The 24046-nt window shown below is 36.5% G+C and overlaps 1 protein-coding gene across 1 annotated transcript in view; it reads left to right on the forward strand.

The window, feature by feature from the left end:
• Positions 1 to 24046, forward strand: part of LOC100375848 (importin-13-like) — a 75852-nt gene that overhangs the window by 8623 nt on the left and 43183 nt on the right. Inside the window, exons 5-19 of the mRNA XM_085503351.1 lie at positions 93 to 191; positions 1754 to 1807; positions 6024 to 6096; positions 6194 to 6410; positions 6966 to 7050; positions 7314 to 7433; positions 11150 to 11230; positions 12454 to 12592; positions 13131 to 13180; positions 14466 to 14558; positions 17938 to 18085; positions 20393 to 20601; positions 21333 to 21467; positions 23004 to 23234; positions 23638 to 23775. Of these exons, the coding sequence (XP_085359477.1) occupies positions 93 to 191; positions 1754 to 1807; positions 6024 to 6096; positions 6194 to 6410; positions 6966 to 7050; positions 7314 to 7433; positions 11150 to 11230; positions 12454 to 12592; positions 13131 to 13180; positions 14466 to 14558; positions 17938 to 18085; positions 20393 to 20601; positions 21333 to 21467; positions 23004 to 23234; positions 23638 to 23775 (1872 nt within the window). The remainder of the gene's footprint in view (positions 1 to 92; positions 192 to 1753; positions 1808 to 6023; positions 6097 to 6193; positions 6411 to 6965; positions 7051 to 7313; positions 7434 to 11149; positions 11231 to 12453; positions 12593 to 13130; positions 13181 to 14465; positions 14559 to 17937; positions 18086 to 20392; positions 20602 to 21332; positions 21468 to 23003; positions 23235 to 23637; positions 23776 to 24046) is intronic.

A 24046-nucleotide genomic window follows, 5' to 3' on the forward strand; every position in this document is an offset into this window, starting at 1 on the left:
TAATATCCTCACCATGTTGCACATTACACAATGTTTTAATCAATTGAAACATTTAAAATCTTGAAACATAATGTTATTTGTTGTTTTCACAGATGTCATCTTTTGTGTTGAACACTATGCCTGAGATATGGCCAAAGGCAATCCAGGGAATAATTGATACATTTCAACAGACTAACTTGGCACATCTAAATGTAAGTTACAATGTTTTCCTTTGGATATAGTAGTGTTTTCATCTATAGAAGATAACCTATTTGCTAGAAAATGCTAGAAAACTTGACCAATAGTGGCCAAAACATGCATTTTTGAATGCATTTGACCTAAATTTTTCAAAAAAAATAGTGTTTTCTGTCTGTGTTTGTTTCAGTGTTGCAGTTCCGTTTTTGATTTTATTTGACTTTCGATCAACTATGATTTGCTAAAATTTATATTATGATTCAATGTTGCTTTTGTCTTTTCTGCATTTAGAGAATGTCAGAGGCCTATATAAGGGTTATAGCTATCAACATTTAGAGAATGTCAGAGGTCTATATAAGGGTTATAGCCATCAACATTTAGAGAATGTCAGAGTCCTATATAAGGGTTATAGCCATCAACATTTAGAGAATGTCAGAGGCCTATATAAGGGTTATAGCCATCAACATTTAGAGAATGTCAGAGGCCTATATAAGGGTTATAGCCATCAACATTTAGAGAATGTCATAGGCCTATATAAGGGTTATAGCCATCAACATTTAGAGAATGTCAGAGGCCTATATAAGGGTTATAGCCATCAACATTTAGAGAATGTCAGAGGCCTATATAAGGGTTATAGCCATCAACATTTAGAGAATGTCAGAGGCCTATATAAGGGTTATAGCCATCAACATTTAGAGAATGTCAGAGGTCTATATAAGGGTTATAGCCATCAACATTTAGAGAATGTCAGAGGTCTATATAAGGGTTATAGCCATCAACATTTAGAGAATGTCAGAGGTCTATATAAGGGTTATAGCCATCAACATTTTCTCATCAAAAATACTATCCTACTACCTTAATTCATTCGATTTATTTGAAAATTTCTAATGTTTGTTATCAATAGCATATTTTTAAAATGACATTACCGGTACTACGCATTTTGTAATATCAATAGTTATTCCTGGAAATCTTCAATAGTGATGTATCTGTAATATATTTATTTATTTAGCACTTTATTTAAAGGGGGTAGGCCAATATACAATAAATATAAATTTCATTGGGCCCTCTGTAGAAACAAAATACACAATATACACACTCTCGGCTTGAGCCATTTCCAACAAATTTTTCACCAAGATATATTTTGTAAAGTTTTCCTAAAAATGCCTAATGAGGCTGAATTTCTGATATGGGGTGATATGTTATTCCATCGGGTTACCCCTCTATACTGAAACGTCCTCTGGCTCATGGATGTTTTCCATTTAGTAATGCATACATTATTTTTAAGAGAGGAACGTGTACTATACTTGTGGCTTTGGGAGATAGGACTGTTGTTCTGTCAACATTTTCTGTAGGCTTTTGTTGAGACAGTAAGTTTCTTTGCCATTTACATGTATAACAAATAATTAAAAAGTACCGTAATGCATTTGAGGTTGAAAATGTTCTCATTGACCTTGCAACATTGTATGTTTCATTCACTGAAGAATGCTACACGGTTATATTATTAAAGTTTTTAAAATAGTAATTTGAAAAGTTTTCATGTAAAACATATCTACTTTGAATATAATGCATCTTTTTTCAGGACACTGATAAATGTACCGCTTTACTGGAACTACTCACAGTGCTACCTGAAGAGGTAAGATTGCTTGTAATCTAAGACAAATGAAAGGGCAGATAAATATAAGGGTTCTCAATTTCATTCATTAGGAATACTATATAATAGTGTGTATGTTTGAATGTAGTGGGAAATAAAAAATAATATGAACAACGTAGGTGTGTATATTGTTGACATCACTAGATACTGTCAGCTGGACCCAGGTATTGAGTTTTCAACGTAGTGTACTATAAAAGGGTTAATTATTCACTGGGTTTTAATTTTGCTTATTTCGCTGACTGGAAAATGCGCTAAATTAAAACCCAGTGATTATGTGAAATTTTGCATAGAACACATTATCTAAATGATAAAACCGTGAATTTGAAACCCACTGAATATGCCTGAAATGCTAAATCAGCGAAATTTAAACCCAGTGAAAATTAATCACTTTACAGTACTATATGTACCGGTACTGGTAAGTAGAGTGACATTGATTTTCTATGCAAAAATCATCAAAATCTGCATATTCTAGCGATATAAACCGTGAATGTGTAGACTGGAAAATTTTCAATAGTTACTAATTTGATGTTGAAAGTATCAAGAAGGTGACTAACTTTTGTTATGACACAAATTTTTGGACAGCAGGAACAATTCATACAAATCAAGTACAATTTAGATGTTATCGATTTACAAACAAACTATGTTTTAATAATAATTTTACATAACAGCATTGAGTGCTGTAATTTCCAGCCTGAAATGTTTTAAAATATAACGCATAATATTGATAACAACTTTAGTATTTGGCATTTATGACTGTTAGAAATTCTGGGAGGGGATTTATGAGCTAGATTGTCCATGTTATTTATGTCTTTTTTGTGTACCAGTACTTTTCCTCGTGATTCTTTTGAACACAAGTTAAAGCACATGTTTTTTTCTCAGTTAACTGCATAGGAGAGATGAAATCGAAATGGAGATTTTTATCATCGGTTCTCGAAGTAACTTTCCATGATTTATATAATTTTGTTTGTGTGATGATAGTATATACAATTTATGTTGTCAACATCACAAAGAATAAGTCTTGGAATGTTTATTTATGAAAATTTGTATGCAGTAAAAACAATTTTGAAGACCGATGTTTAAAGTGTTGTTTTTGTTTGTATTTGAGTCAAATGAAGTAAGTGTATTTTAATAGCAAATTCCATGCAATTATTAAAAACAGACCTTCAAGCCAAAAGTGTTAATTAACTGGTTTTAGTCAGAGTGTGAACTTTTAACTGACTGGGCTTCTTTGTTTGAAGTTTTCCCCAGTCTACTCTTCTATGCTTCGTGCTGTTAAAATATGAAAGTTTTGTTGACTTCATGTGAAAACAGTTGATACCACTGTAGTGGTCTATTTGTTTGGTCAAGGCATTCAACTTACTTAGTATGTACTATAAAATCTGTGTTAGAAGCCACGGCTTCAATTAAAATCATACAATGATACAATGCAACAGAGGAGGTGCGGCTTCTACAAGTGCATCTACACATATGAGAAATGATGAATGTTTGGTTCTCAATTATTCAAAAACAATAGCTGCGACTTCTATTAGGGATACAGCTTCTAATACAGATTTTACGGTAGTAGGGTGGCACTGGTAATATTTAGTGAGGTGACATGTTCCAATGTTGTTCTCATCTTTTTACTACTTCATAGTCTACTGATGAGTGGTTTCATGCTTTATGCAGCTGTAATGTCTCGACAGGTTACAGATGAATGTAAAGGTGGATGAAATAGAGATCTCATTAAAATCACGCTCAATTATTGCACTATGCACAAGTTTAATTGTATTTCAAAATTATAGCTTCATTAAGAATGAACTTGATTGATAAAGTTACTGATTGTTATTAAGGGAGGCGTATTTGACAGTTGCATTCTCACTTTGTATACACTAACCCCTGAAGCATCATGGGAAATCTTATCTAACAGAAATTGAATTTAGAAAGTAAATGGCCTTGAGTGACTACTAATATGAAAATTGTGATACTAGGACTTTCAGTACCCTCGGGGCGGAGCTACGTCACGGACGTTCTACGTTGCTAAGACGCGCACCACTGTACAACGTATTTCCATGGGCTTTGTGCGCGCTGCTGTGGGACGCCGGTGGAGCCGGTGAAAACTCGAGAAAAGAACACAAACTCAACTTTGAAGTAATCCTGAACAACCAAATTCATATATGTTACACACTGTCACACAATTAAATGCAATGAAACTATCGTATTTGAATATTCACAATACTATTTTAATACACACGACACTATTACAAACGCGTTAAATAAATACAATTCAGGACGTGACACATTCAATGTCCTAACCAGGGTACCCCCTGATCAAAACAGGGATAAATTAAACGATTCTATACTATATAATGAGTGGTCGACACAACTCAACAAACCGAGATTACATTAAATTAACAATATCGCTAGCGCACAAACAAATGACAAGTACTGGTTTCAATAAGCTCACAATATAACAAGTAATTGTCCTACACAACAATTAATAGAGCGACGGCGTTGCGGCGTGTATACCGGTTCCTTTGTGACTTCTTCCACGTCAGCTTTGCTAGGATTCGAACCTAGACACCTCATTCCATTACGAGTGTGCCCCCGTTACACCACCAGTTACGTAGTAGTTCACTAGAACGCAGACTAGTAACACAATGTACACGTCAGCTTCTACCCGGTGTCCCAGTAGTCTTTGTTGACACCACGGTACCACGTTTCCAAAGCGTGCTCCACACCACACGGTTGTCTAAGAGCAAATAAACGCATGACAATAGCAAAGTAATTTACTCCTTATGATAATAAGCGTATTCGGGGCATATAATATTACGTACAACAATAGGCAAGGTTCTGTCTCACCAACCACTGTTGCGACTGTTGACACGAGGCCAAGGCTTCATTCAATAGATCGGGTAACTCGTTCAGTTCAGTTCAGTTCAATTCAATTCCATTTAAATTACAGGTCACTTACTTGCCAATGACTTTAAACCAGAGTTTCCACTGTAACTTGACTCACAGTGAACATTACCATGGCCGACCTAAACTGACGGCAACGATCGTACAGCAAGCATGTACTCTCCAACAACCTCTGGCAAAAGTGCCCGACCACACGCATGTGTGAAGTTTAAATATGTTAATTAATTCCATAACCCCAGGTGGTTCCAACAATCAATGCACTAGTGGCAACACGCCATCTGGTTTGCATTGTCCAATCACGTATAATACATCACTACGTTACGTGCACCCAATCACGAATATAAATTAAATACCAAAAGTGTGACACACACATAGGGCTAATCTTGTTACACTGTTCAGGGGACTCTCATCAACCATCGCAAAGTACCGTTTTCTGCGAGTTTTTGGCCTTGAGTGACTACTAATATGAAAATTGTGATACTAGGACTTTCAGTACCCTCGGGGGCGGAACTACGTCACGGACGTTCTATGTTGCTAAGACGCGCACCACTGTACCACGTATTTCCATGGGCTTTGTGTGCGCTGCTGTGGAACGCCGGTGGAGCCGGTGAAAACTCAAGAAAAGAACACAAACTCAACTTTGAAGTAATCCTGAACAACCAAATTCATATATGTTACACACGTAGGGTTAATCTTGTTACACTGTTCAGGGGACTCTCATCAACCATCGCAAAGTACAGTTTTCTGCGAGTTTTTGGTCTTTGTTTTCACTGCGATGGTTGCCAGGCGGTAGAAAATGCCCGGATGTCCGCCCCGAGGACAGGCTAGCTTCAGTCCATTTCAAGATTTGTAGCCAAACCAACTAATTTTCACATTTCTCATGGTGATCAAGTGGGAATGTGACTTTAACCTTTTGCATCTTTTAGTTTAGCATAGAAATGACCATAGACCAAAACTTGCATTAATTGTACTGTAAAATGACTAATTTTCACTGGGTTTAAATTTCACTGATTTACCATTTCAGGCATATTCAGTGGGTTTTAAAGTCATGGTTTTATAATTCAGATAATGTGTTATATGCTCCATTTTACATATTTTACATATTCACTCGATTTTAATTTAGCGCATTTTCCAGTCAGCGAAATAAGCAAAAGCAGTGAATAATTAACCCTTTCACAGTATTCTGAATAATTTGATCATAAACATACTTCTGTTATATATGTAAGCACACACTGTACTAATAGAGCATTTACAGCATGCATGCACTAATAGTATATACTAATGTTTAATTTGTTGTTTTCAGTTTCACACTTCGCCAATGTTACAGTCAAGAAGGGGTCATGTTAGACATGAACTGCAGCAAGGTATTCAGTGTGGTAGGTTTATTACATTATTGCGAATGTTTTCAATTTTTTGTCAACTCTGGAAGCATTCCTTAAAGTTTTTATTCTCTAACTGTCATTTTGTTTTCAGTTTTGCCACTGCTTGAGAGGTTACTGACAACAGAATCACCAATGGCGATACAACAGCATGCATTGAAATGTTTTTCCAGCTGGGTCATGTTTGGTATTCCTCTCACTGATATTGAAATGATGATTCAGATGTTATTCCGACTGATCCACAATCCAGATCTCTTTGATATATGTGTGGATGCTATTGTCAATGTTGTGTGCAATCCCATTGCATATAAGTAAGTACCGGTACTGCAAAATGACCAATTTTTGCTGGGTTTAAATTTCACTGATTTACCATTTCAGGCATATTCAGTAAGTTTTAAATTCACGGTTATATCATTTAGTTTATGTGTTCTATGCTGAATTTTACATATTCACTGGATTTTAATTTTAATTTAGCGCATTTTCCAGTCAGCGAAATAAGCCAAATTAAAACCCAGTGAATAATTAACCCCTGTACAGTATAAGGTATTCTCAACAACCCATGAGTGTAGACAAAAATTTGTCTGTTGATTTTTCATGAATTAAAACTTAGAAAAAAAAGATTGCAACTTATTCACATTTAACTGACATGTGTGATGACCGTAGATCAGTGATTATGATTTAATATAAGTTATTTTCTGAATTGTGTACACTTTCTTCTTTATACAATTGTTTCAACAAGAATTAATACACAAACAAAAACAGAAAAACACAGTTTTGAGATTGTATTGTGTCTATGAACCATGTGAAGACCACATATTTATTATATTCAAGGCTGTATTCTGCAATTTCATTCATTTTCTCTGTAGCTATCCAAATGGAATACTTAAAATGATTCCCCAGGCTTTACTTCTTAGAGAGAAATTCAATTCTGCTGTTGATGAGAAGGATGCGGTTAGTATAACTACATTTTGTTTGTTTACAATGTGGTTTTAATGTTTTTGTTGAAATTCCATGCACTGTTTCATTCACAACATAGTGTTCATTAGGAAATAAGCATGTTGGAAAGCTATCCCCAGTTGTTACTGGTATATGTAAAATTATTGATTAAAATTATTTGTAGTATCATATTCTGGATCATGAAAACTATGCACCCCATATTTACCCAAACACAAGTCTTATAAAAAACTGCATTTCATTTTATTTCCTCCACATAGGAAGTTTGCAATGGTATTTGTAGATTGGTTGTGTGTATTGGTGAGAACCACTCCAAGTGTATGTTAGAATGTCCAGAAGAATACAAGGAACCAGTGATGGAATTGACAAGGTTTATATTGGTAAGTTCTTTACTGTATTTATATCTGCCTCCTTTGTTTGTATGGTATTCATTTGACTATCTAGGAAGTGAGTTAGAGGAGTGCTATTGCCATAGATTGATATAATTTGTTCCTATTTTCAGACTATTACTCCATTACTAATTTCTCCTTTTGTACAATTCTATGTATGTGTTTCCGTACATTCTTTGTTTAAAGTGCCTGTGCAATGCCCACCCACACGCTTCCCATTTTAGAACTGTGCCCCACTGAAGTGGGCAATTATTGATTTTTTTTCTGAAAATGATTACTCTTATCCAAGTAAATTTGAGATATTTCCTGTGCTGTAGCCACGCCCTCCTATCCTGAAACGGTCGACTGTTTCCGGATTTCCGACTCTCGCCGAAAGTGCGCCACCAAATGCAAAAATATGAGAGGAAGCCATACCCCTGGGCCGTACTTTTATATCACTGTGTTATTCAACGTACAACTGTACTTTTAAACGATATACATTTTTTAATCGGCGTTTCTTTTGTCTATTTCATTTTATATTTGAGAGAGCGAATTTTTAGAAGTTGTTTTCACAACAAACTTTTATGATGGTTAAACGTTGTGTTGTGGGCGGTTGCAGTAATGCGTATAGTCATAGTGTAAGTATTTCCACGTTTCCAATCGATCCGAAGGTGCGAAATCGGTGGACGAAAGCCGTGAAAATAACGAGAAAAGGTTGAGGTGGACTTCCTCGTAACAGCGTCATATGCAGTGTCCACATCACCTCAGATTCTTTTTTTTTTGTGAAAAACTGTCCTTGTCCATAACAAAACAACTAGGTTTTAACGAGAAACGCCGACAATACAAAACGTTTTCGAAAAAATAGATTCCGGACCAGCCCATGATCACTGAGACTGATTTCAGAAGGAAGAGAGACGTTGAGTATGTGTTTCAAATGATTTGATTTTTTTGCAATCCTGATTATCGCTTTATAAGAGACCACCCGTGTTATGTAAAAAGGTAGCAGTAATTTTGATAATGACACGAAAACGAAGCGTCGGACAAACAGGAAATTACGCAGCCCTCAGGCTGTTTTCATTTTCGCAGGCTAAAAGTGTCTGAATTGTTCAGTGATTGGTGTTGAATGTCAAATTCACACCTTTGTTGCCTTTACTTGCAGCTTGATAGGCGTAATAATTTACGGAATAAGAATCCGGGCTTGAGCTGTCAATGTATTTTTTTAATATGATGTCATAATCATGAAAATCACGCTAAATCCACTGAATTTGTCTGTATGTGAGTTGCTCTCAATAGTTTTTGTTATCCAATTAAACGCCGCCATTCACGCACTTGTCCCCCTCATGACCCGACGTGTTCACCCATTACAACGCGGCAGTCATTTATTCAGTAACTGTGTTTTGTCGTTTTTTAAAAATTATTTCTATATTTTATAAATCAATAGTGTTTAGTAACCTGCTAAATAACAAGACGATTCAGCCGTCAAATTCGATTTTGTCCAATGCCAGAGTCCAGCGACAGTGTACAAACATGCTCCGGTGACTGTGACGACCACGGTGACTAGCGACACCAGACCGGACATATTTCGCATCTGACTCAACCCCATGCAACAAACTTGATACTATGTGTTCATTACAGGTCCATTCTTCCTCGACGAACAAGTACATAAGTGGCAATTTAGTCAAAGACGAGAAAACAGCACAAGAAATTTGCCTTATTTACACGTATCGGCAATGCAAGCTGCCCAGCAAGGGGAATTTCTGTATGCAAATGAGAAGCTAATGAGGAGCCTCGTTTTAAAATACACAAAAATAAAGTTTCCGTAGACTGAGTTAAAAACACATTTTTTCACTTAAAAAAATTATTTATGCTTAGAAACATAAAAATTAATAATATTTATGTATCAATGGATAATTTTAGACGTGAAAATAGCAGCCATTTCACAGGCACTTTAAGACCAATTCGACATTACATCTCATTTTTTGATCATAGTAAAAAAAAATTCTTTTGCAAAAAACAGTGTAAGATTGTATTTGGGTTTTGGTGTGTGAGATTTCATGTAGATTGATGTGTGTGATATGGGTGTGTGAGATTTTATGTGAGACCAGGTGCATGTGATTTCATGTGGGTCCAAGTGCGCATGATTTCATGTGGGTCCAAGTGTGCATGATTTCATGTGGGTCCAAGTGCGCATGATTTCATGTGGAACCAGGTGCTTGTGATTATATGTGGGACCAGGTGTGTGGGATTCTATGTGAGACCAGGTGTGAATAATTTCATGTGGGACCAGATGCGTGCGATTTCATGTGGGACCAGGTCATGGGATTCTATGTGGGACCAGGTGTGTGTGATTCTATGTGGGACCAGGTGCATGTGATTTCATGTGGGACCAGGTGCGTGTGATTCTATGTGGGACCAGGTGCATGTGATTCTATGTGGGACCAGGTGTGTGTGATTCTATGTGGGACCAGGTGTGTGTGATTCTATGTGGGACCAGGTGTGTGTGATTTCATGTGGAACTAGGTGCTTGTGACTCTATGTGGGACCAGGTGTGTGGGATTCTATGTGAGACCAGGTGTGAATAATTTCATGTGGGACCAGATGCGTGCGATTTCATGTGGGACCAGGTCATGGGATTCTATGTGGGACCAGGTGTGTGTGATTCTATGTGGGACCAGGTGCATATGATTTCATGTGGGACCAGGTGCGTGTGATTCTATGTGGGACCAGGTGCATGTGATTCTATGTGGGACCAGGTGTGTGTGATTCTATGTGGGACCAGGTGTGTGTGATTCTATGTGGGACCAGGTGCATGTGATTCTATGTGGGACCAGGTGTGTTATTTCAAGTGAGACAGGTTATGTGTGATCCCATGTGGACCAGGTGTGTGCGATTCCATGTGGAACTGGGTATGTGTGATTCCATGTAGGACTGGGTGTGTGTGATTCCATGTGGGACCAGATGTGTGCAATTTAATGTGGGACCAGGTGTGTGGGATTCTATGTGGGACCAGGTGCATGTGATTTCATGCAGGACCAGGTGTGTATAATCTCATGTGGGAACAGGTGCATGTGATTTCATGTGGGACCATGTGCGTGTGATTCTATGTGGGACCAGGTGTGTGCAATTCTATGTGGGACCAGCTGTGTCCGATTTTATGTGGGACCAGGTGTGCATGATTTCATGTGGGACCAAGTGCGTGTGATTTCATGTGGGACCAGGTCCATGTGATTTCATGTGGACCAAGTGCATGTGATTCTATGTGGGACCAGATGTGTGTTATTTCAAGTGAGACAGGGTATGTGTGATCCCATGTGAACCAGGTGTGTGCGGTTCCATGTGGAACTGGGTATGTGTGATTCCATGTGGGACTGGGAGTGTGTGATTCCATGTGGGACCAAGTGTGTGACTGGATGTGTGCAATTCCATGGGGTGACTGGATGTGTGAGATTTCATGTTGGACCAGGTGTGATTTCATGTCGATTTGGCGGTGTATAATTTCATGCAGATTTGGGTGTGTATATTTTTATGTAGATTTGGGTGTGATATTTTCATATGGATTTGGGTGTGTGGGTTTTTTATGTGAGAGTGGGTGTTTCTGATTTCATGTGCATTTGGGTGTGTATAATTTGATGTGGATTTGGATGTGTGTATTCCTATGAAGTTGGTAGAATAAAAATATCCTTTTCCATGCATAGGGTAGTGTGTTAATAATGGTTGTTGTTTTTCAGAGTTTTTCAGCATTGCCTGGATACTTTCCTGTGGATGAAACCATTAGTAATATTCCTTTTGGATTCTGGTATATCATGCAGGTAAGTCTCAAATAGAGTCTCATATAGGAGTGACTTATTGTCGTCTTATCTACTTTTGTTATCTGTAATTTGATATGTATTTTCTTCCCTTAATTGAACATAAACAAATAATTAAATTTAGAGAAAAAGTGTGAAACATAGAAAAAAACACCCAGAAAGACCTAATTGTGTAACTATATGTAGTTTTATTTTATTGTCAATAATTAGAAACATTAAGGTGGACTTATAGCATCTGAATATTTGCTGAAATAAAAGAATAAACAGAAATTAGATAATAATTGTACATGTAAACAAATACACATTTGAAAATATGTAAAACAGGGTTCAAACTTGTGATCACGGTATTCACCTCATCAGGCAGACACGCTACATACCACACCACTCTCACTGAACAAATATTATGTAGTATTCCAATTACTGTAATATGCTCTATTTTCACTACTTTCGCTGAAGGGACGATTCAGTGAAATTAAAATCGAGCGAATATACCTTTTTTTCTCATGTTTTACATTCAGCTCATTAAAAATTAGCGAAAATGAACTCCAAACAAAACACCCAAAAAGTCTTTCCAGTGAAAATTAATTCCAGCTAAAATAAAGTATTTTACAGTACATGTGCATGAAATTAAAAAATAACGATAGTACGTGGTAGCAGAGGTACATTACTTGGGGTTTGCAACTACGGTGACATGATACCAAGATCCCGTTACAATCTCGCTCTCGCATAAGCGGTCCAACTCTGAAAAATGAGAATGCGCATGCCCGAGGTAACTAGGATACTGGGATGTCCAGGTGGATCAAAATAGCTGACCACGATATGACGGATTACGAGAACTATATTTTCTGTACATTTTCGATGTATTACATTTTTCACTACGATAGTGGCAAGAAAAGTTTTATTTTTTCATTACAAACCTTGAACATTGATATATATCATGTTAGAAGGTCGTAGCCTCAGTCTCGCTATCTACGAGATGAGACTTCAATGGGATCTTGACATGATGTCACCATACAGTACTATGCGAGTTGCAAACCCCAAGTAATGTACCTCTGGTGGTAGTCATTGGAGTACAGTTTTCAGTTTCATAAATTTGTTTGTATATTTGTTAGGTTTTAGATTTGGTTAGGGAATATGCAGAGTAATGGTGTGGACAGGTTCTGCTATTGACAGTGTGTTCTTAAAGAAGGGTTTGCTTTAGATGGTGTAACTATATTTCATTTCAGGATGATATCATATCAGCTGCTTCAGATCATTTTCAGCAATACACCACTGTTTACACACCAGTCTATATGCAGTTAGCTGAGGTGCTATTAAACAAAGTGCAATATCCACCAGACAGTGAATATGATGGCTGGTCAGCAGGTCAGTTTATATTACCATAGTTGTCCGGGTAAGTGCCCATGCCCGGGCAAAATTGAAATCATGTCCGGGTATATGCCCAAGGATCTTTTTCTACACTTGTAATAAAAAAATAACAAAAATTAATTTGTTCGTTGTATTAACAATTGACTTCCTTGCAGTCTTTTGTAATTCTGATAAAAAGTTTTGAAAAATAAATGTTAATTGCATAAAACGAGGGGTGAACGTGAAATACATGTAGCCATGACAGCAAAATAGGTAATTTTGCGTTCTGCCTTCAGGGCATATATGCATCACATGTCCATCTCAAGTCAATCTCAAGTCCATCACATGTCCATCACATGTCCATCACATGTCCATCACAAGTCCTATTTGTTACATACTCTCATCTTATAAATCCTTGGTGATAAATGTATGGCTCCAAATAAAATATTTATGTATGTACAATGTAGTTAAAAATTAACAAACATGAAACAGTGAGTGCTTCAATGGATGTTTGTTTTATTTTGTTTAATGATAACATTTGTTGTTTGCTTAACAGATGAAAAAGAAGAATTCCGATGTTACAGGCAGGATATTGCTGATACGCTGGTAAGCCACACCAACTCTATCATTTCCATGACGATGTGCTAAACCTGGAATATGTATAAATATTTACCTGACAGATGGCACAAATAAAGTCCTTAGCATGTTTTTATTGTTGATATCATTATTTAGACCTTATGATGTCCATCCTCACACATCACTGAAACACTCACTCATGAAAATGCATAGAATATTGATTTAAAATTGATTTAAAACTAAATACTATGTTAATTAGCTTCTAATTGACCATTTTCCGTACACTGCGAGAATCATGCGTTATGCGTGAAATCGAACGTAAAAACAGGACAAACAAAGGTCATAGCGTCGTAGTGGCGTCAAACATCGCGTGGGATTCGACAAACGCGAAAGTATTTTGGGGACATTTCCATGCTTAATAGTGTGCTGTCCACATTTGATGATAGGCAATTTCGATTAAGTAAGGGTATTCGGAAGCAATATTCCTCTGTCAAAGATCGGCCGGTCGGTGTGAGCTACGAAATAAGGAAATTCGAGTTCAAAATCAAATCGTTCTATTTTTGCGGCAGATGTTCGACGCGCGTCTTTCATGCATCTCACGAGATCTCGCAATTGTACGGAAAATCCCCTATTGAGTGGGAATCCAAAACATCCATTATTTTTCTGTTAACTTAAATACTGCTAATTTAAATATATACAACTCTTGCTATGTGTTAAAGTTTTAGGGGATAAAACTGAGATTTTATAGAATGAACATTTGAACCTAAAATATTATTTCAAGCATATTTTGAATAACTTATTTAACGTCACTCACTTGAATGTCAGTTAGTTCTTTGATTATTCATGAATAATGTTACTTCATGTATGTCGACTTTAATGCAATGCATGAAACAGAGTAAACGTTTCAAAGTTGCACACGTTCATATTCGATGTACCACTGCCCTTGAAACTACTTTTACTTATGGTTACTTTTAAGTAAGTCTGAATTCTCATTACTGGTACAATTCTGCTATTTAACAACTGAATCTAATAATGTAATTTCCATACGATGTGCACAGTAATACATTTCAGTTTTTTTTTTTTTTTTGTGTCAGGTGACAGTTCCGATCATTGAATGTCACTGTTGTTTCTCCTGACTTGTATGTGCAAATTGCAAGTGCTAGTGCTGACACATAGTGCATTTTTGCCACAGAAGTCATATTCATTTTTGGGACTACATGACAGGGCTCTGCGGCCATCTTCAGCCTTATTTACCATGGAGATTGTGTCATTTTCTTGACTTGCTGAATCATAACTGTGTATTTTCTTTTTTCAGATGTATGCTTACACTTTACTACGAGAACCTTTATTAAATAATTTATGCAGTATGTTAGCGTCTATGGTATCACAGGGTAACCAGTCATGGCAGGTGAGCTATGATTATATAATATGAGGTTATTACGAGGATACCTCAAAGTATGCACGAAGACAGTACAGCGGAGGTGATGCGATTGTGTACTGTCTGAGTGCATACCTCGAGGTACAGTACAGTTCTCGCGGAAGCTTTGGCTTTACTTCAGCATCACCTTTGCTTCAGCATCGCATCATTATGGCATTGTTATGGCTTCAGCATCGCTTCAATGTCGCGACATTAAAAAGTTAGGTGGTTATCGCTTCGCTTCATTGTGGCCTCATTATGGCGACAATGTGGCATCAGCATCGCTTCATCAAACAAAGAAGTACAGAACTTATTTCGCCCAACCTCTTGCTCGCTTCCGCTTTTCAATCGCTCGCTTTTGTGACCGCTTGTTAAATTTCCGCTTTATTTTCGACTGTGCAAAAATTCGGACTACTAACAATTTTCTGGTTTTCATAGATCACGGTTACTAGTTTAGTAACCGTGCATAGATGTTAAACAACCGTCAAAAGTTCAAATACTTTTTGTTTTAACTATCTATAATTATATGCACGCAATCTGACCCTTTGACCTAGATTTGGCTGCGATTGACTATTTTATTTTAAACAATATTCTGACGTGACACACTGCTACAAAATGTATTTCAACAGAAGTACGACATGGTTGTCCGGGTTTCTTTTCCTGACTGTGTTGAGTTTACGATTTGTATAATTATTGTTATTTCCCCTAAGGAGAACACAAGCCGAAGGACCATGGAGCTAAATAGAAGTCCCACGCATGGACTGAGTGAAAGAAAATATTTCTAAGGCTAAAATAAAACCTAATATCTCTTTGTGTATTTGTCAATTTTGCATATATTTGTTGTGACAGTATGTTCGTAAATATCTGGAAAAATCTCGTCTTTCGTTAATAATTTCATTAGTTTGAAATGTCTACCGACTGTGTCCCAATAATTTGTTTGGAATATCGATCCCCGTTGGTTTCTCCAAACGGTCCCGACGTCCATTATTCAACACAATCAGCATTTATTTATCGTAATTCATGGGGATCATGTCCCGTAATTTGCGGGCTGTAAAACCAAATAATTAAACATGTACTATTTATTATATATATTTTTTTACCTCGTGAAACTACAACACAGCGTAGAGTTGTCGCGGTGAAACAGTTGCCTTGAAATCGATGGAACTTCAATTATCCATTTCTTGCCTTGAAATAAAATTTAAAAAATTCGAAGAGCATCGGGGATATATTATTAACCAGTCTTACCAATCGCTAGCTTTATTTTATTCAAATCCATAAAATTCACGAGTTTTTCAACATTTGTTGGCAACTTCTGCGCTAAAAATGGTTGAAAATGTGGGTGTGGTTCTCTCGCAAAGTCCCGTTGATAATACGGACAAATATGGTTCTGTGACCCAGGTCATGCTCCGATCAGGTGACTTTCAGCAAATCAATGATGTTGTAACAAAGCATATTTGACGCTAATTGAAGGGTCGTCGTACTGTCCAATCTCCGGCGTCGATTCACTGTGCTGTGACAAGCTTCACAATCATTCACTGAAAAACATCGGCATATTTTGACAAAACGGCTGGGATTTGACCTCAGTTCAAAAAAAAAGAAAAAAGAAAAACTGGGCTGAGATACAAATCAGTTTTGCAAGTTGAGAAATAAGGTAAACCAGATTGGGGTCGATGATATTCAGTATCGAAGGACTTCCGTGTGTATAATGAGTTTCAAATTGTTCGACTGGTCACCAAATATTTACGGCTACAACTAAATAAACACTTTTTTTCTGAAGCCCAATAAATTATTTCTGCACGTCAAGTGCTATTCGATTTTTTACCAGGCCTGTGGCTCGTTTTTATTCGAAAATATTTTTTTGTGAGAATACTTTTAAAGTACGTATAGATTGAGCTCAGGTCACTGATCATGACTTAATTTTGAAAATTGGATGTAAAATTTTACCAGACCGACTCCACCACAACCATCCAATCATAGTTGGAAATGTACGCACTTGTTTTGGAACTTTGTATCAAGATGGCTGGCGACAACGCCAGGTGGCGTTGGCGTGTTTTGCATGTATTAACGAAACACAGAAAAATACCACCAAAATGAGGAATCTGAATCTGTTCTCTTACCAGCAAATAAAATGAACGAAAATAAGGTAATTTTATAACAAGAACAGTTTCATTTCGTATAGCAAATTGTGTTGTATCCGAATGACGATTGCATCGTGTGATTTAAATTTATCACGTTTTTTCTTGCAGTCAATATGACACTCGTCACCTTGCAGATTGCAATGTACTTCACATAGTTTTTGGTACCCGATACTCGCAACATTAAATAATTAAACAAGATATCTTTTTAAAATGTCATTTTACTCTTGGTCATATTATTTTATTCCCCTTACCGCTTTGAATTTCAAATCGATTACATATCGAACTTCTGCACATGTGTTTTTTCTCTACTGCCTTTCCATGTGAAAATAATGAGGTCATACTCATGTCACAATACTTTGAAGCTGATGCCATGTTGATGGCATGAGACTGCGAACCTGAGGCCACGATGATGCCACAAAATAAGAGAGGCGAACACAGCTTCAATTCTCAATGACGCGAAGCTGATGCCACAATGATACGATGCTGAGGCGACAATGAAGCCATGCGTATGCGACAATGATGCCACAAAAGCCAAAGCTTCCGCGAGAACTGTACTGTATTCTCGTATTAACCTTATTATTATACAAATGTACATCTTTCCCTTCCAAGGATACGTCATGGGAATGCCAAAATCGAAAAAGTTTAGAACAGAATCAGCTGACTTCTTTGTGTGGAGACTGGTCAAACCCTGGTGGCAGCCATGTTTGTTTTTATTATTAGAGGACGCTTACGCACGTAATCATTCCATATTTGGAATTCACAATTGCTTATATGGTAGGATGAAAATACCTCATAAAATACCGTAGAATTACGGCATACTGGAACTTATAGCATTATGGTGACAGATGTATAATGATAGACTTTATATGATTCAATCATCAGTCTATAATTTATGATTCAAATCACTGAACAGAAAATTCAGTGCTTGATCATTGACTTGATGCACTATGATGCTAAAGACTCCATGAGATTTTAGAATCATTAAGATTGTTCAGAAAAACTTTGACAGACACGTATGCATCAAAGTTCCTCACAAATTCCATACCCGCATTAGGAATGCAAAATCTAATAGTGTCACTGCATATCATCATTCATGTATATCAGAGTTAATTTGCTTATTTAAATTGTAACCCACTTTGATTGTATGTTATCAAATCACTCATCATTTTGTAATACTTCCCACTCAATAGTATGATGTATTGCACATTAACTTGTAATGTTTTGATTTGTAGATGCTAGAAGCTTGTCTATTTGTATTCCGTTCAATAGCTGAGGGTTTAGAGTATGGGGATGATCAGTGTGTACAGAACTTGATGATGTTATTACCGCAGATACCCTTAACCAACAATAAACTAGCATCTACTGCAATGTACATGCTAGGTGAGTCATTATATACTTAGGTGTATATTTATTAATTTTTTCCATAATATGAAAGATGGTCACACAACCATGTCACATGGATCATGGTTTCCTCTATTAAGACTGATTTTGTAGAGAGCCCGAGTCAAAATCAAATTTCCACCAAATTCTTCAAGTTAGCATGTTAACTGCTGAGGGTGGGGTGGGGTAGACTGGTAAAGTCAGGACTTCTTTTTTGTTTTACAAAAAAATATAATTAATTGTCAATTTAGCCTTTTTAACGTGATCGCAAAAAATAGCGTGACTGCGAAAGAAATCCCAACTGGACGCATTTGCGGGCGACCCCCTGCGTTGGAGTAAAAACCAGATCAAAATCACTCCAATGATTATGCTAATTAAAAGTTGTTGATAGCATTGACAACGAATCATAGTGCAGCTGTATACGTCATCTCTTATCTATGTTAGTGTAGTGACCTTTAACTTCTGAGGTCCAGGTGATTTTGAAAGACTACTTATATATATTGGACATTTAAATCGACTCATTTTCAGTGAACATGGATGAAAGTATCGCCGTTGCGCTTGAAAAACGTATCCATCTCTGCGATCGAATCGAATCAATCTTTAAAACGTCACGTTTACTTTCACACACCCACTCATGAATAAACAATGACATCATGAATAATTAATATCAGTCAAATGCCTGCAGATGTGTCCATTCGGGATTTCTTTAGCGGCCAGGTTAGTTTTCGCTCTCACGCTAAAAGGACTAAAACAACAATTAATTATTTCTTTTTGTAAAACAAAAAAGAAGTCCTGACTTTGCCAGTCTAGGGGTGGGGGTCTTCAAGAAAAATAAAAATAAAAATGTATGTGACTATATAGGCGATATGAGGTACAAACAAACATTTGTGTATCCTCTGAATTGTTTCATTTTTAAACTTATTCTAATTATAAATGTGTGTTCTTTTTTACCAAATAACATACTAAGTGCATTTGTATAGTATGATTGCTTTAAAAGATTACTATATGATGGGAGATTTACTGTTGTGTTAATGACACAGTGAATTTAATAGCACTAATTAGAATTATTTCCATCATTTCAAACCTTTGTGCATCAGTGATGCACCATATGCGTTTACAGGGCACACTGTTTCTGAAACCAAATGTACTTTATGATCAATTAAAAACGGAATATTCAAGAGTTTCATCAAAAGAAATTCAGATATGTGCTACAAAAACAGCATGTCATGATAATTCATAGTGCAGTTTGGAAAAAGACTCAATGCAGAAATCAGGTGAATAACAAAGTAATAATTATTGGAAAAATTTCAGTTAAATGTCAAACATCAGCACCCCTTTTACAGACGCATACCACTAGATTACTACAAAACAAATAAAATTACAGATTCAAAAAATACAAAATTGGGCAAGGGGCCAACTTTTACCCAACAAGACAAGTGCCCCCTGAGAAATGGATTTTGGGATCGAAATGAAGGAGTGGGGAAAAACCTGCATGAGGCCACCAGACCTTGAAATTGGGGGTCAGGATGAAATCTATTGCAAAAAACGAGGGAACACGAGCTGCTAATGGAGCCAAGTGACCCCCGCATGAAGCATCCTCCAAGCTTAGGGGTTACTTGTCCTTACAAACTCACATTTGTGCAGACACAAGTGAACAATATATTCATCAGCTTACAGTACCGGGTATCAAGCAACAATATTGAAAATGACATGTTCCCTTTCATGTTGCATCTTGTTTGAGAATAATTAAAAGATAAAATTTAAGGTTTAGAACTGTCTATAAAATATGAATACATGTACGTCTGGCATGCATTCATTCAAAAATAAATTATACATAATGTAAAACATGTTGAAAAAGCGACATGCAATTTTAGCGAATTATGGTAAAATGACGTAATAGCGAAATCTTGCTTTAGCGAATCTCTCTTGCCATTGTTGATTTCCTGTTTTCACAATACTTCTCTGTCATGTGCAAAGCAAATGCGCAGTTATCACCTCCATAAAAACAAAGAAAAACTATCAAATGTAATTAGGAATCGCCCAGATTTTTATGTATACTGTATACAAATCACCAAGCCTTGGCAATTTTGAGTTCATAATAAAGTCATTAGCATCATCTTGAATTAGCGAATCAGTTCTCTCGCTAAATTCGCTAAAAAGACATGCTCGCGAAAAAGACGCGTTTTACAGTATACTCAGGTTTTGGTAGTTAGTTTTAGCTTCATAATTGCGATGACCTTTGTGAAGTTATTATTACTATGGATGCGCTTTCTTGCTTGCTAACTAAGATACATAATTGTTCTACAGGTGCCTATGCTGAGTGGTTACATGATTTTCCTGATGCCTTACAGACAGTGATACCACTTCTGTTATCAGGTCTCCATAATGCCGAGTTAGCAATAGCATCAACCGTAGCTCTCAAAGACATCAGTGCAGAGTGTATCCCACATTTACAACCATTCGCCACAGATATACTCAGTACAACAGAGGCTGTATTTACTACTAATGTTGTGAAGGTAGATTTACTTTGATATTACCGGTACGGTTTTACGGGAAATAAAAAGGGCTTTTCACAATTTACGAAGAAAAAAAAGACGTTTTTACAGTTTACAGTGTTAACAAATGGAACATTAAATGGTCCGAAGAGCTCTCCGGCTCAAATTCTCCAGGATTGCTGCGCCGTGTGAAGAGACGCATGCGCATATTACCCTCGTAATGCTCTTCATTCGGTTAGAGGGCCTTTTACGTCTTGACATTCAATTTTGTAGTGAATTGTGTCATCTAGTCGTTTTACAGTTTCTAAAATGTAATTTCCCTGGATTATTCTTTACGATTTTTTTATTTGGATTTGAATTTTTGTACGTACGAGAAAAATGACACATTTTTACAGTGTACGAAAAAAATATTTGATTGATTACGTTGTACGTCTAGCCTGTGATTACAGAATTACGGAATTTATTTTTTCTATTTACGTTGTACGAACAAAAAAATATTGCAATTACGTTGAACGAAAATAACCCTTGCCCCCCCTCATCTTAGTATTCACTCATTTTTTAAATCAGGACAAATGAAAGAACAAATAAAGGAACTTTAAAAAAAAATGAATGTCTGAGAAACAGTTGGATGCACAGACAGAATTCAAAACACAAGTTTCTTATCAAATGGGAACTGAAAAAATCACAAAATTATTGATATCACAGGAAGGCTGCAACTTGCAATAATATGGATAACAATGTAAATTTTTCAGTCTAGGGAATTGATTCGTCTGATGAGTACAGTTGGTTACACATTGTCATCTCTGAGATTATCGAGTACAATGAGTTATTTAGACGTCTTGGTAGGACCTATTGTACAACAGTTAGAAGCATTAACCAGCGAACAGGTGAGATATTATCACAGTAAAGTGTTACTCATAGCACTACTATATTAGATGAGAAGTTGATTTTATTCTGTGAGTCAGTCACTTAAGCTGTTTGTTGAGTGTAGAATCAACTCCAAATCCTATATGGCGATGATGTATGTAACTTGGACCTACTATTGTGTCCATTTTATGCATGTGAATAGTCTGGAAAATACAATGTGAAATACAAGTTATCAAGATTACTGTAGAATACTTTATTTTCGCTTGGAATTTATTTTCGCTATTTTCGCTGAAGGGATGATTCCGTGAAAATAAAATCCAGCGAATATACTTTTTTTCCTATATTTCATATTAAACTCATCAAAAATCAGTGAAAATAAATTCCAAGCAAAACGCCCAAAAAGCCTTTTCAGCGAAAATTAATTCCAGCGAAAATAAAGTATTCCACAGTATCTGTTTTGTTACTTGTCACCTTGTCTCATAGCCTGACATGTAGGCCTAGTAGCGCCCTCGCAGGCCGAACGGCATCAGACCTCACCTCACTGTGTTGGGTCTGGAGCACTGCGGAGGGCGCAACTCGTCAGGCTACTTGTCTTATCTCTGTGGCATCAGTTCTTCGTATGAATTACTGTGCAAAGTATGAACCACAGGCGATGCAGGCATAATAACCAATAATTGCATTCTTGTATATGCGTAACAAGCATTCACACATGTACATGAAACAGTCACATAGCTGCCTTGGCATATATGCATGACAAACACACATAGCACATACAAGAAATTAAAAAAAAATTGTGTTTTTATCTATTCATTCAATATTGAAACATGCAAGCAATGAAACCCCAGCCGGATCGGAATGATTCTTCTATTAATTCTATTAACAAACCCATTCCTTTCATTTTTATAATTCAAACTGAATTGAGAGGTTTCTATTGGCCGATAATAATTTTAATAATTATAATATTGGAACATTTTCAAATGACATCACTGCACACTGTACTCATTGATTGAATTCAACTGAAATTGATTTTTTTCTAAAAATGAAATAGATTTGTTGTGTTGGTAGTATTACTATACAGATCCATATTCTGTCAAAGTCAACTACCAACCAACATACAATGTATAATTTAACTATATTTTGGGTATGAATCATATATTTAACTTTTATTAATTTCTCACCACCAGTTCCCTCTTTTCATAACAAAACAAAACAGAAGACTGGGACAAAAATAGCCAAATTTTTGGAGTTCTGTAAAAACTCAAAATTGACTAAAATTTTGTCTGTTGACTTCAAACTTACAGTTCATTTCCAGAAATATTGAAAAATGCAATAATAGAGTGCAGAAAAATTTGAGCAAGGAAGTCTGGTGGTGAAAAGGTTCATATGTAACTGTAGTATGTGATATTCAGTTTTCCTTGTTCTACACCTCAAAATGTGTATATTTTTGTACCTGTTTCTATAATATATCTAAATTAGATAATATATCTGAACCCCATGGGTGTTGTGTATTCTGCTTTGTTTTCTTTCGCTTACCATGTGTCTTGTATCTATCACAGCCGTCTGCCATCACAAAGTCTGGAATTCATGTACGTATCAATATGCTGTCAATGTTGTTTTCAACACTGGACTACAGACGACCAGATAACACTGAGGAAGGCACAACAAAGAAGCAACCAGCGCCACCGCAGTCTGAAGAAACCCAGCCAGTATTGTTGGTTTTACAACAAGTGTTTCCTCTGATTCAAAAGATTGTTTCTGTGTGGTTAACAGACACTGGTATTATTGAGGTCAGTTTAGTTAGAACTGCCATGATAATTATGTCTTTATTAATTAAATTAATGGTAGCCTTTATAAGGAGGATATAGCTTACACAGTCTGAAGTTGCACGGTGCAAACATCCATGCTTGCAAGGGTGCTGTATGACACAGGGCAGCAAGAGCTTCATTCAGGCCATAAAATGTTGATATATAGTAGGATCGTTTTTGCTTTAAGCTACTTATACTGGTGTTTAAATTACCTAGTATCACTTCTCATTTCGCTGATGCAGTACATACATACGTGACTGTGACTACTCTCTTGGTGTGGGTTTGTCGGTGACTGAACTGGAATGCTAAACTAGCCGCACTCAGGAATGGTGGTCATTGCGCTGCCGTATATAATCTGATGATGCAAGGTTGTTTTAATTTTCAGGACGTTTGTGAATTGCTGAAACGAGCTCAGCGAACCTTACTTGATGACATGGCTCCACTAGTACCTCAGTTATCACAGATTATTGTACAGATATATTCCGTTATTCCACAGTCATCGGTTCTGGAATTAGCAAAATCAGTGAGTACTCAGTTTGTAGTATCGGTTGACAATTTTGTTATTTTTCAAATCAATTTAATATGTCACATTCATTGAAATTGTTATTTTGAGCCATTCAGTTTTTGTATCACCATGGATTTATAAGATGATTTCTGTCAATATTTTAACCAGTGGCATCAAAAAACTCAGTACACGCTTGGGAATATGTGATCGTGTTTATGGAAATGAGTGAGATTATCTTCATAATAACAAATAGCGCATTCACATATTTCCATAACATGCTTTGTGAATA

This window comes from Saccoglossus kowalevskii, chromosome 9, assembly GCF_978046115.1.
Source record: "Saccoglossus kowalevskii chromosome 9, keSacKowa6.1, whole genome shotgun sequence".
Taxonomy (NCBI): Eukaryota; Metazoa; Hemichordata; class Enteropneusta; family Harrimaniidae; genus Saccoglossus; species Saccoglossus kowalevskii.